Source organism: Quercus lobata, chromosome 11 (genome assembly GCF_001633185.2).
Source record: "Quercus lobata isolate SW786 chromosome 11, ValleyOak3.0 Primary Assembly, whole genome shotgun sequence".
NCBI classification, from domain to species: domain Eukaryota; kingdom Viridiplantae; phylum Streptophyta; class Magnoliopsida; order Fagales; family Fagaceae; genus Quercus; species Quercus lobata.
In genome coordinates, this window is record NC_044914.1 from 50,960,543 (window position 1) to 50,974,860 (window position 14,318).

Genomic DNA, 14,318 nt, shown 5'->3' on the forward strand with positions numbered 1-14,318 from the left:
ATAATGAATGCATATTGTGTATGACAAAGGATTTTATATGATACATTCTAAAAAAAAAAGGATTTTATATAATAATAAAAAAAAATCAAATATAAGTCTAGTAATGGAAGATGATAGATAACTATATAACTCTTTTTCTTTTCTTTTCTTTATTTTTTTCTGAGAAAAAAAAGTATTCAGGGAGTTTGCATAATGTATATTAAGCTTTAAAGCTAAAGTACTCACCATTGCATATATAAATGCAAAAACCTTGAATTCAATAATTATAAACAATCCAAAAATAATAATTGAAAGCATATTTAGGTGGTAACCTTAATTCAATAGTCAAGAACAATCCGAATTACTAAACTTTAAAAAATGAAAATGGAGAAACTCTCATAATAATTTAATTTTTGTCTTTGAAAGATGGGGAGGAGACACCAAAACTTGGGTGAGTTTCACCCTAAAAAAGAAAAAAGAGGGTTTATATATACACAAAAACTTCAATATTTTTTTTTAATAAAAAAAAACTAAAAGTTAAAACCTTGGCAATAAGTTTGCATTGATAATTGAAAATAACTTTTAAGATATGATGAGAATTGAGAAATAAATAACTTCGTTAGCATTGAGATATGATGAGAATTGAGAAGTACAACATGTTATAATAATTGTGAGGCCAGGGAACTTATGATCCGGTCCACGCTCTATTAGGGCTCGGGGTCCATGCCGAGGAGGGTGTGTGCCGAGGACGAATGGGAAAAGGCCGAAGTGTCGAGGGAAACAGCCGAGGACGACCCTGTCCTCGGCACTCCAGGACTTCAAAGGAATGAGCAACGTCTCGATGAAGGCCGCCCCCAAAAAGCCCCCTGAAGGAGATGCGAGTAGAATGAGACCCACGTGGGGGTACGGTGCAAAACTGGTTCAGGGTAAATACGTCCCCTCCGCATTAATGAGAAAAGACGCCTGGACAGGGTGATTTCGATCATCGCAACTAACAGAAAGTAAGGAGGGACAGCTGATGGGACGGGTACAGAAGTAGGCACCTGCCTGACCAACAAGTGAAGGGCTAAGATCAACCAAGAAGGGCTATATAATGTGAAGGTTAATGCACCAAGAAAAGGGCTGGGAAAAATGGCCAAAAACTAGAGCCTCCCAGCCCGCCTCCAGGAGAAAAACTCCTAGGGCGAACACGATTTAAATATGTATGAACACCATGAAAAACCATTGCCTTGTGACCAAGGCCTAGCCTTTCAAACCCACGCTCTATAAATGATATTGTTTGGGCCTTTTTACGTGCGAACCCAACATTATTACAGGTCATTACAAATCGTGTCCTTACAATTGGCGCCGTCTGTGGGAAAGGCTTGTGTGTTGGCATAGGCGGTAGGTCGAGACAGTCCCCTTGTCATTTCCAACAGCCGGTTGTAGTGTTCTAGCGTAAAGTTCCACTAGGGGCTACGTTTCTTCGCTAGGGGCTGCACTTCGTAGCGTCAGCAGCACTGATAGTTCTAGGGGCTTGGCCGAGGAGCTAATCCCCCTAAACCAAGGTCCCACGCCATAATTGAGGGGTTAATTCCCCCAACTTATCGCATGGTCCTCGGACTCAAACCTATGGGGAAACCAACTACTTAAATATCAAGTTTTGGACAGAACCAAGGTATTGCATGGTCCTCAAACTCAAATCTATGGAGAAACCAAATACTTAAATATCAAGTTTTGGACAGAACCAAGGTATTGCATGGTCCTCAGACTCAAACCTATGGGGAAACCAATTACTTAAATATCAAGTTTTGGACAGAACTAAGGTATTGCATGGTCCTCGGACTCAAACCTATGGGGAAACCGACTACTTAAAAATCAAGTTTTGGACAGAACCAAGGTATTGCATGGTCCTCGGACTCAAACCTGTGGGGAAACCAACTACTTAGAAATCAAGTTTTGGACCAACTACTTAAAAACTGAATTTTGGAAAGAACCAAGGTATTACATAGTCCTCGGACTCAAACCTATGGGGAAGCCAACTACTTCAAAGAAATCTGGATACTAAGCAAGACCTAACACTACACGTGACATCTCGGATGATGCCTATATCTCCATTGAATGAGGGTTAGACATGAGTTCAAGGCTCTACAGGTGCGGGTAAGCTAACGTTCTGAAGCGTGATTCTAAATATATTGCATGCACAGCTATTTATACGTGTTAGGATAATTAGTGAAAACTCATAAACAATAGTAAGTATTGACAAGGGCAACTAACAAGTAACCAAAAGGAAAGACGAAGAAAAGAATTTCATAGACGCGTTCAACAGGTTCAAATTACCAACAGACTACAAAGTTTTGTCAATAAAAAAAAAAATAGTTAATCACTAAACTAAAAACAAATACGAAGCCTGGCCGGGGTTTCTACTTCTTTAATTTTGCATCGGCCACATCCTAGGAAGGCGGAATGGGATCAGCTTCGACGCCCTGGAGGACAGTCCCTTCTGGGGTAGACTGAGCAGGATCGGTGTTAGTACTCTTTGGGACCACAGCAAGGGGAATTGCTTGTAGGGGCTGGGCAAGTATGGTTGGCTCTTCGGCATTAGGCATCTGAGTGCCAACCACAGGCTCAGCAACCTCTGTGGGTACCTCGGGATCCGTACGCTAAGATGCTACTACCACATCTTGAAGCTCTCCCCCTTTAAGTGGCTCACCAGGAGAGGTGCCGACCTATACAGAATTCGACTGAGTGACCCCTCCCTCATGTTGGTCGCTCACAGCCTTGGAGCTGGTGGAGGTGTCCTCACGGATGGCTGTAGGGTAGAAGATGTTCTCCGCTTTCCACAAATTGGACGAAGCATCCACCCTAGCTCGCTTCAAAGCCTCTTCCCAAACCTGGGAGCAGTAAAGCCTGCATACTTCGGGAATTTGGGCTTTAAGGATGGCTTGGGTTTCAGCTACCCCTGCGTTATAACCATCATCCTCGGCCGTTTCCTTGGCAGCCTCAGCCTCGTTTCTGGCAAACTCGGCCTCCTACTTGGCCCTCCTGGCTTCGTCACGGGCATACTCCGCCTCACCTTTGTCATTCTCTGCCGTGATCAGTCTTTTATTTAAATCATTGATCAGCTCCTTAGTTTGTGGTTCGAGAACCTGACATAACTTAGTTTCTGTTTAACATTTCAATATACATCATAGGACGTTAATTTCCACCAAGTTTGTGGTCCGAGGACCTGACATAACTTAGTTTCTGTTTAACATTTCAATATACATCATAGGACGTTAATTTCCACCAAATTTGTGGTCCGAGGACCTGACATAACTTAGTTTCTATTTAACATTTCAATATACAAGCACAGGGTGTATGGTTGACATAAATTAAAAGAAATATTTGAATTGAAATACTTTTATTAATAATAATACCTCTTGAGGTTATTTACATTCCAAGGATAAATTACAGCTATTTCATCTAGGTCTTCCAAATAATAGGCTCCTATTCCTGCTACAGAAGTGATCCGATATGGCCCTTCCCAATTAGGTCCCAGTTTTCTCCAATTTGGATTCTTAGTGGCCCCCAGAACTTTCCTCAGCACCAGATCTCCTATGGCTAACGGCCTCATCCTCACATTGCTATCATAGCCCTGCTTGAGTTTATGTTGGTAGTAAGCTAGTTGAACCATCGCGCTCTCCCTTCGTTCTTCAATCAGGTCCAAACTTTTCTCCAACATCGCATCATTACTATCCGAAGAGAATGCACTGGTCCTTAACGTTGGGAATCCAGTTTCCAGGGGAATGACGGCCTCAGCCCCATAGGTCATGGAAAAGGGAGTTTCCCCCGTTGAATGTCGGGGAGTTGTCCGATACGTCCAAAGCACATGTGGCAATTCTTCCACCCACTTTCCTTTCGCGTCATCCAGTCTCTTCTTAAACCCATTAACTATTACTTTGTTAACGGCTTCAGCCTGCCCATTGCCTTGTGGATAAGCCGGAGTGGAATATCTGTTTCTTATACCCAGTTCTGAACAATATTCCCTAAAGGCATTGCTATCGAATTGGAGTCCATTATCTAAGACAAGAGTGCGGGGAATTCCAAATCGCGTAACAATATTCCTCCAAACAAACTTCTTCACATCTACGTCCCTGATGTTCGCCAAGGGCTCAGCTTCAACCCATTTAGTGAAGTAGTCTGTGCCGACTAGCAGGTACTTCCTGTTTCCTATGGCTTTAGGAAAATGGCCGACAATATCCAGCCCCCATTGGGCAAAAGGCCAAGGGCTAGAGAGAGGGTTAAGAACTCCTCCCGGTTGGTGGATATTTGGAGCATATCTCTGACATTGATCGCATTTCTTAACGTACTCCTACGCTTCTTTCCACATATTTGGCCACCAATATCCTTGTGTGAGGGCTCGACATGATAGAGACCTTCCTCCTGTATGGCTTCCACAAATGCCCTCATGCAATTCTTCCAGGATTGACTCTGCTGTCTCAGGAGGCACACAGAGCAGGTATGGCCCAGAGACGGACCGTTTGTATAACTTTTTATCCTCAGATAACCAGTACCGAGGAGCTCTCCTTCGTATTTTCTCAGCTTCCACCTTATCTTCGGGCAATATGTCACTTTCAAGAAATTTTAATATGGGATCCATCCAGTTTGGCGACAAACTAGTTTGATTGATTTGGCAAACCTCCTTTTCTGGTGAGGTGGGGGTACACAAGTCTTCAACGATAATCACCCGAGGAAAATTTCGTACTGAGGAGGTGGCAAGGGTCGCCAAGGAATCAGCGTGTGTATTTTCACCTCGAGGAATATGCAATAAGTCGAAAGACTCAAACTTTGTTTGCATACGCTTAACCCGGTCCAAATACCCTTGCATCCTTGGGTCTCGGGCTTCCAGCTCTCCTCTCACCTGGCCGACTACCAATCTCGAGTCTGAGAATAACTTCATTGCCTTTCCACCCATTTTTTGGACCATACTCATTCCCATTATCAAAGTTTCGTATTCTGATTCGTTTTTAGTTGCCGAGAACCCCAATCTTAACGACTTCTCGATGATGACGTCCTCGGGGGATATCAACACCAATCCCAATCCTGCTCCCCGTTGGTTTGCGGCCCCATCCACGTACACCTTCCAAAATGACCCCCCGTGTGCGGATATTAGGCCAACCGATTTTTCATCCATGTGACCTTGATTCACATTAACTTCTTCTGGGCATTCGGCGAACTCAGCCACCAGATCAGCAAGGACTTGGCCTTTCACAGAGGTGTGAGACATGTATTTAATATCGAAAGCACCCAGAATCGTGCCCCACTTAACAATTCTCCTGGTGTAGTCAGCACTTCGGAGTATGGACTTAAGTGGCAGTTGGGTCAAGATAACCACGGTATGGGCCTGAAAGTAGTGCGGAAGTTTGCGTGTTGCGTGGACCACCGCCAATATGGCCTTTTCTAATGACAAATATCTCAGATTCGGCCTCATGGAGGGATTTACTCACATAATAAACTGGCCTTTGGACACCATTGTCTTCTCGTATCAAGATGAAACTAACTGCATGAGGGGCTACTGCCAAATAAGCAAACAACACCTCATCCACCTCAGGACTAGACATGATAGGTGGCCTGGACAGGTATTCTTTCAACTGCCGGAATGCTTCAGCACACTCCGCGGTCCATTCAAATCCTTGCCACTTATGTAATAGGCGGAAAAAAGGACGACACCTCTCAACCGACCTGGAGATGAACCGATTCAGCGCAGCAGTCATCCCAGTCAGTTTCTGCACTTCTTTTGGATTCCGAGGTACTTGCAAATCATTAATGGCCCTAATCTGGTCTGGGTTCACCTCAATTCCTCTATGGGTCACCATGTACCCCAAGAACTTCCCGGAACCTACACCAAAGGAGCACTTTGAAGCATTCAAGCGCAACTTATGTTTTCTCAGTATCCCGAAGATACTCGTGAGGTCCTCCACGTGTTCGGACACCACTTTACTTTTCACAACCATATCATCGATATAAACTTCAATACTTCTACCTAGTTGCGGTTCAAACATTTTCATCATCGTGCGTTGGTAGGTAGATCCAGCGTTTTTCAAGCCGAAGGGCATCACCTTGTAATGGTAGTTCCCAATCGGGGTCACAAAAGTAGTCTTTTCCTGATCGTCGGCGGCCAGCGGTATTTGGTGATACCCTTGGAAGGCATCCAAGAAACTCATCCTGGGGTGACCCACGGTCGCATCCACCAACTGGTCGATCTTCGGCATAGGAAATGGATCTTTGGGGCAGGCCTTATTAAGATCCGTGAAGTCCACGCACACTCGCCATTTTCCAGTATTCTTTTTTACTACCACCGTATTGGCCAACCACTGAGGGTAAAAAACTTCCTTGATAGCCCCAGCCTGTTTGAGCTTGGCAACTTCGCTTTTAACCGCCTCGGCATGTTCCTTCGATGGTCGCCGAGGAGGTTGCCTCCTGGGCATAACAGCGGGGTTCACGTTGAGTCGATGACAAATGAAATTCGGGTCCACCCCTGGGGCTTCATACGGGTCCCATGCAAAAACGTCCACATTGGTTCGGAGGAATTCCAGCAAACTCGCTTTCTCCTGCAAAGGCAATTTAGCCCCAACCTGGAAGAATTTTTCTGGATCATCAGCAACAACTACCTTCTCCAGATCTTGACACTTTACCCCATTGGCTGGCACGTTCAAGCCTCGTACTGGGGACTTTAATTGCTATAACTCATTGTCGGTCGTACCTGAGATTTCTGCTTCTGGCCGATGCTGTATAGTCGCGACTAGGCATTGCCGAGCAGCCGCCTGATTCCCTACTATTTCCAACACTTGGTCTCCGGATGGGTACTTCACCTTCTGATGCAGAGTAGACGAGACCGCTTTAAGGGTGTGAAGCCAAGGTCTGCCCATAATAGCCGTGTATGGAGAAAAAACATCCACAACGATAAAATCCACCTCCACCACATCCGTACCTGCTTGCACAGGTAGCCTAATCAGTCCTTTAGGAGTGACCATCCTTCCCTCAAAACTTACCAGAGGAGAGTTGTAGGTTGTTAAGTCCTCTGGCTTCAAACCTAGCCCCTTGTACAAGTCTGGATACATTACATCCACAGTGCTACCCTGATCAACCATCACCCTTCTGACATTGTACTCGCCAATTCTCAACGTTACCACCAAAGCATCCTCATGGGGCTGTATGGTCCCAACCATATCCTCATCCGAAAAGCCTAGAATCAGGGGGACACACACCTTGGCCCTCTTCAATGCTTGGGAATGATCCTCGGCCGGGGATCGGGACACCGACAATACTCTGGAGGGGCAAGATCCAGTCCTTCCCGGGGCCGCAAAGATAACGTTAATCGTACCCAGGGGGAGCCTTGATGAAGCGTCCCCACACACCTCTGAACCTGCTTGGCTCGCCCTTCCATTGGAGTGATGAAAGAGTTGCTTTAATTTCCCTTCACGGACCAACTGTTCCAAGTGGTCCCATAAATTCCTGCAGTTATCCGTCGTGTGCCCGTGATCCTGATGATAATGGCAGTACAAACTCGGGTTGCGTTTTCTAGGCTCTCCCGCCATCTTGTTCGGCCATTTGAAGAATGGCTTGTTCTTTATCTTCTCCAAAACCTGCTGCACGGGCTCCCGAAATATTGCATTAACAACCTGGGCGTCCGCCGAACCCGACTGCCCAACAAAATCCCTCCGTGGTCGGCTGTTATTATAACGGTCCGACCTGAAATCCCTCATCTCTTGAGGGATCACCTTGACTTTTCCTTTTCCCTGAATTTGATCTTCCTCTACCCTTCTGTATTTATCTATTCTGTCTATCAGTTGGTGCACACTGGTGACAGGTTTACCCGTCAGGGATTTCCTCAAATCATGATCAGCTGGGAAACCAGCTTTGAAAGTGGTTATAGCCACAACATCGTTCTTTCCCTCTATTTCGTTAAACATTTCCCAATACCTATCTGAGTAATTCTTGAGAGTCTCACCCTCTCGCATAGATAGAGTCAACAAAGATCCCAAATGCCGAGGAGTCCTGCTGCATGTAATAAAGCGAGTACCAAAAGCCCGAGTCAGTGTTTTGAAAGACCCAACAGAATTGGCCCTTAAGCCGTTGAACCACCTTATCACCGTCGGACCCAAGCTCGATGGAAAAACTTTGCACATCAAAGCCTCGTCCCTGGAGTAAATAGCCATCTTCTGGCTGTAATAGCTTACATGTTCCACCGGATCTGAATGGCCATCATACAGAGAGAACGTAGGTTGATGGAATCGCCGAGGATGAATCGCATCGTCTATGTTTCTCGTAAAGGGTGACTTGGAAATTTAACTCAAGGCTTTGTTCATGGCGTTGTTTCCCAAACCCCTGCTAGTTGGACTTCTATGCTTACATCGATGGCGGTGCTCCTCTTCATAGGAGAAAGTCTCGCTTGGCGGAGTTCTCGATCTCCGCCTATAACTAGTTCTATCCGACTCCTCAGATGATGGTTTGGAGCAAGGTGGGAAACGTTCCCGCCGTGCATGGCGCAACTCTCTCTTCAAATCTGCAATCTCACGTTGCAGATTCCCATCATGCTTCGCGTGGGAGACGAGACTCTTCCCCCAAGAGTGGCTCCTGGTGGTATGAGTTGTACGTACACTCCCCTCATGGCCTTCTCTCCGTTCGGGACTCCTTCGAGGATCACCATGTTGGGAGCCCCTTGACTCTGCCTGGTGCAGGTTGACATCCTCCTAATGCGGTCCCCCCGTGGGGTGATGTGGACCCACTTCCTCCATCAGAAACGTTGCACCGGAAGTCCTTTAAGCTAACACAAGCTCTTCCCACAGACGGCGCCAATTGTAAGGACTCGATTTGTAACGATCCAAAACGATACTGGGTTCGCACGTAAATAGGTCCAAACAATATAATTTGTAGAGCGTGGGTGTTAAGAACTAGGTTAACTTTCTCGTAATGAAAAGATTCACCTTCACGTGTCTCGAAGTTCCAGAGATGGCACAACAATCGTTTTTGTTTTGGTAATTGATCTCCCTCTTTTTCTCTTTACGTTCTTCTTTTTTAGTCTATCTTTTCTTTTCTCTCTTTTTTGTTCCGATCCCCCCCATTTTTGCATGTTCTTCTTTCAGTTTATATACCACCCTTTGTGTTCCATCCTTACCGCACACGTGTAGGTTGGGTTCGGAGGATTTCTTTCTGTCCCATCTAGCACCTCCTGAAACTTCCTATGGGCAGCTGTAAGGCTGCCTCCTTACTGTTCAGGTATCACCTCCACATTAATGCGGTCAGAGAGTTGGTTGAGAGGTAATTAATGCGGAGGCAGCTGTAGTTATAGATATTTGTTTGTCTTTTCTCTTTTACCCTTAGTCTGTTATCCTATCTTCAGTGGTGACATAATTCTGAGGTCCGATTGCAACAAGACCGCGTCCTAATCGTCCTCAGACGCATACTGTCGAGGAGTATGGCATCCTCGGACGAATACAGAACTCTACCTTCGTGATATTGACTACCACCCCCCTTCGGCAATTGCCTTGTGACCTGACATGGCCTCCTCGGACGGATATGCATCCTCGAATGGGCCACAGGCCCAACGATCCTGACCTTAATGGGCCTGTTGATTGACAGGCCCCCACACTATTCAATTTGATTATAATAAAAAAAAAAAAATCATAGTATACAAATACATACCTTTGTAGGTGTTGTAGATAGAAGAATGGAAGACTAAACCAAAAAACCATACAATAAGTTGGAGAATGAAAAAACCACCTAATAATCGTGTGTGTATATATATACACTCCACCTAAAAGGAAACCAAGTAAAAATCAAATACCCTAAAACCTCTTGAAGTCTATGTTAATATAGAGTTTTTAAGAAACCAATTTGCAAAAAATTGGAGATAACAACAAAAAATTAAATATTACACTCGATAGATATCTCCATATGCTACATACCATTATGCATGCTATTCAAACTCATTAATTTAATTACGTGGTATCAAAAAAAAAAAAAAAATCATTCATTTATATGGGACTCTAATTCTATTGTTTAAACTTTTTTTTTTTTATGGGACATTTAAAATTTTTATAAGAAAAAAAAAACTTAATTTTATATCATATGTATCAAACTTTTCTTCTACATGTCAAATTTGTATCTTCGCCAACATTTTTTTTTTTTTTTTGGGGGGGGGGGGGGGGATATATACGGTTTTTTGGAGAAAAAAAAAGTTTGATACCGATTAAGATAATTTACAATGATTAGGTCTCCCTTAAGTATAGTGGTTGTGTGACACCAACCAACTAAATTAATTTTTTTAAAAAGAAATTTAATGAATTTTCTGCCATTTGGATAAAATTCTGGATATCAATTAAAGCATATCATATCGTAATGGTGTTCCGATAAAAATTTTTACATAAAAAAACAGAGAATGTATAAAATCTTTTATCTCGGAATTTTAAGAGAATGATAATTAATGGTGGAGAGAAAGAGTTGATGCGAAGATACAAAGGTAGAGTTTAAAGTTTATATATATTAAAAGAAAGTTGAAGTAGCTGTGTGTCTATCCAAATTGTTTTTTTCCCTTAAGAGAAGTCTATTTCTATTCAAAGAAGAGATTGATATATTATTAAATTATTAAATTTTTGTGTTCATCAAAATCTTTCCTTCTTTTTAGCACTATGTGTCCAATATTGCAGGGTTTACTTGAGTGTCCAATATCTACTTAGAAATTATAAGAGAAGAAAAATTATATATATTTTTTCTTAAAATTTAAAAATCAAAGAAAATTTCTATAATTTGGTGAAGTCACTTGGTGCAATCACGATTTCTAAACTCAACTTTTATTATATAGTATATGATATAGATGAAGTTTTAAATAAATAATAAACAAGGAGAGAGAAATAAAAGTGTTATTAATTAGGTGAAAAAAGTATAAAGTAGTTAGCATTTAATGCCTTTTAAAACTATTAGATCTAAATTTTTTTTTTTTTTTTTTTTACAAGATAGAATTCTACTCTAGCATAATCTAAGTGTATGTGTGTGAAACTCCCTCCTAGAAACTTGAACCCCGGTACTTACCCACCACACCCTACAAGCACTTATACTTGTGGAGTGGCCATCACATTAAAGGTGCGCGATGGTAACTATTAGATCTAAATCTATTTTTTAAAAAAATGTGTAACTCTTATCAAGTTTCACTGGCATGTTTAGTAGACTATAATGGTAATTACATAGAAATAAAAATAGGTATTACAGAGAACACAAGATGTTGTAATATAATACTTATTACTATTCATTTGTTTGGTGACAACACAATAATGAAACCCTGAAGAGTGAAGACAATGGAATGAAAACATTTTATATCAAACTTAAGATATATTTTAGGAAATATCTTACTCATATAATTATACTTCCTAAAAAATAATATTTTTTAAATTTGAAAGAGAAATTAGTTATTTTTTTGTGATTTTTTATTTTAATAACTGTTATATAGATATGGGAAGTTTGTTTATTTGGAATTATATTAATTTTAGAAATTAATACACCTACTAAGGATAGCTATTACAACCCTTTTAGAGATGAATAATTATTCCTCAATTTAAAGAATATTTATTCATAAAGAATGACTATTTTCTGTAATAAAAACATATCCAAACTACTAATAATTAAACCATATGAATAATTATTACATTACAGTACTTATTACAGTCTACCAAACGTACCCTAGGTGTAATTCGAACTCATCTCTCTCTCTCACACACACACATATATTACACATAACATATTAATTATTTTTTTTTTGTACATTTTTATTACCATCATTAAAAAACACTTGCCTTTTCTTTCTCTTATCACCCTAATGACTACTTCTTCATTTTATATTTTATCTCTACCTTATTAATGTTGAACCCACCTTATAGGTAATAAAAAATACCTCTAGAATTGTCCCTAACATGATCTGCCCTACTCCTACACCGCCTAAAAAGGAGACAAAGACTAGAACATGGCACCCTTGATCTGACCCCGCTCCTCCCCATTGTCATCCCTAAAAACAAAGTGAGAGAGGGATAACATTTGAACTATATAGTTTATGGAATGAAAATGAACTCTTAACACATAGTTGAGGAGCTAGAATCATTGTTTGTACAAAATTAAGTCAATTCATGTCATAATATGATAACAAGATACAAAGTGAGATTATGGATTCAAATTCATTAGATAGAGGTGTAATTACTAATAAAAATAATATAGTGATTTGAAAATGTACCCAATGTGAAGGACGATTACTAATTGGGTAAATTTTGTCAATTAATTTGTAGTAAATTTTGTCAATTAATTTGTAGTAAATTTTTTATCGTATTAACTGTTATTTTGTTGTTTGATTACAAAAAAAGAAAAGAAAAAAAGAATTGGTCTAATGTGAAGTGTTCAACTGAATAAATTATTATTATTATTATTATTATTTTGGATAGGTGAGTAAATTAGGATTGAGTAACAGTAGTGAGATTCATTGTATGATAAAACTAATTAATTTGGATTGTAAAAGGATTATTCTGTAGCTGTACATGATGAAATGGATATATTTAATTGTGGGTATATTGAATTTCAAGCTGTATCATATATTATTTTTCAATCAAGAGAGATCTCATGGCAATATTATTATAATGCTTTGATTATTATCTATGATAATTTGAAATGATAATTCTATTTTGTATATATAATTTGTTATAACTTATAAGTGGAAAAGTGAAATGTGAAAGGAAGATAAAGTAAATAACAAGCAATTCCGGAAAGGGAGAGCTAGCTTACGCTAATTAGGAAATCAGTCAGACCCATCAGTAGCAAGAATTGATGGAAGCATGTTTAGGCTTAATTGGACTCTAATAGCTCATGTTTGTAATCAAAATGTCACTTTTTATTCCCCTGCATCAATCAATGGGTGTTTCTAACTTTTGATAAACTAGCTTATAATCCCTGTGCGCATACACACACACACACATATATATATATATATATATTAATTATTGTAATTTCTTGTATATGCATAGGTGCAATATTTAATAATAATCACAATTACATACATAATATATATGAAATATTTTCTGATTAAGTCATTTTTATATTTTCTAAATCTAGATGCATGAATTTAAATGTAAAGAAGCTTGACATAAAATTAGAATGTAATTCTTTTTTAATAATTTGATAGTCGGGACTACGTGGGAGGATTTGAAATTTGGAGATCTTCTTTGGAAACACCTAGAGGTGCTAATTAGTTGTGTTATAAAAGTTTGAAAAATTATTGAATACTTTGAGAGTACCATAAATGCATACTTCCCCCTTCTCACATGTATTGTGGGTTCCACTATAAATTTAATTAGTGTGATCTACAGTTATGTGAGAAGGAGAGTACATATTTATGATACTTTGAGAGTACTCAATAATTATTCTAAAAGTCTTGGCAAAATATAATTGAAATGACACTTGGCACACAATATGAATGCATTTAAAATCTATAAACACTTGGGATCAAATTAGAATGCAATTACAAAAAATACTTGACATAAAATTAAATCTAAATTGAATTATTGATTGAATTTTTCACATTTTAATATATTATAAAGATTTGATCAAGACATATCACTAGTTTATAAGGTGATATCATGGCAAACACAACACATCCATAGCAGATACGTAATACGCAATAGTAACTTCTTTGAGCCACGAAAAGATCCTATCAAGTACATTTGAGAGTATACACTAGTTGTCTAAATTAGGGTAAGCCACCAAAGCTAGTAGGAGGGTAAAACAAATATCATCCACAATTAAGTGTGGGAGATAACAATGAAATGTGACCACTTTATATTCTTACACTTTGAAAAATGTTAACTTAATTTTCATCACAATGGGGGACAACCTAGCCTGATATTCCATATATTTGGCTTAAAGTTGTGGAATTGCTGATGTAGACCTTTCATATTTGGCTCAAACTTGTAGAGTAGTTGAAACATGAAAGAAGATACCAAACCAAAACGAATGAAAAACTTAGAAAGGTAGTTAGGGTTTTGTACGCAATCTTAGGTCATGCAAAATGCTCCTCCCATCATTACAAACTCACGTATATATTTTATCTTTTTCTATAATCCCTTCTTTCCTTTTAATTTGCTTCTCTCTTTCTTAACAAAATTAAATAATAATAAAAAAGATTTCATCCATGTAATAAGCTAATAATATAACTAAATATGATATAAAAAAAAAATAGAATTTGAATTACGTGGCATTTACTCATTGGCTTGTTACTCGAGTAATTTTTTATGCCTGTCACAAAAGATATTTTCTCCTCTCATGCATGGATTATAGTTCACCTA

At 39.7% G+C, this 14,318-nt stretch overlaps 1 protein-coding gene across 1 annotated transcript; it reads right to left on the minus strand.

The window, feature by feature from the left end:
• Positions 1-5,306: 5,306 nt before the first annotated feature.
• Positions 5,307-8,159, minus strand: LOC115967088. Its single transcript, XM_031086172.1, has 4 exons — positions 7,587-8,159; positions 6,704-7,484; positions 6,493-6,589; positions 5,307-5,571 (listed from the first exon to the last, which is right to left on the minus strand). Exons 1-4 carry the CDS (start codon positions 8,157-8,159, stop codon positions 5,307-5,309), a joined length of 1,716 nt encoding a protein of 571 aa, XP_030942032.1.
• Positions 8,160-14,318: the final 6,159 nt, after the last annotated feature.

Bases quoted from the DNA above. Each gene is read 5' to 3' on its own strand.
- LOC115967088 (XM_031086172.1), bottom strand. From the start codon at position 8,159: ATGGCTATTTACTCCAGGGACGAGGCTTTGATGTGCAAAGTTTTTCCA. The intron at 7,485-7,586 runs GTTTTGGAGAAG...CATTATCATCAG, and splicing joins TTCGGGAGCCCGTGCAGCAG to GATCACGGGCACACGACGGA. The intron at 6,590-6,703 runs GTACGACCGACA...CTGATGATCCAG, and splicing joins GCCAGAAGCAGAAATCTCAG to AAAAATTCTTCCAGGTTGGG.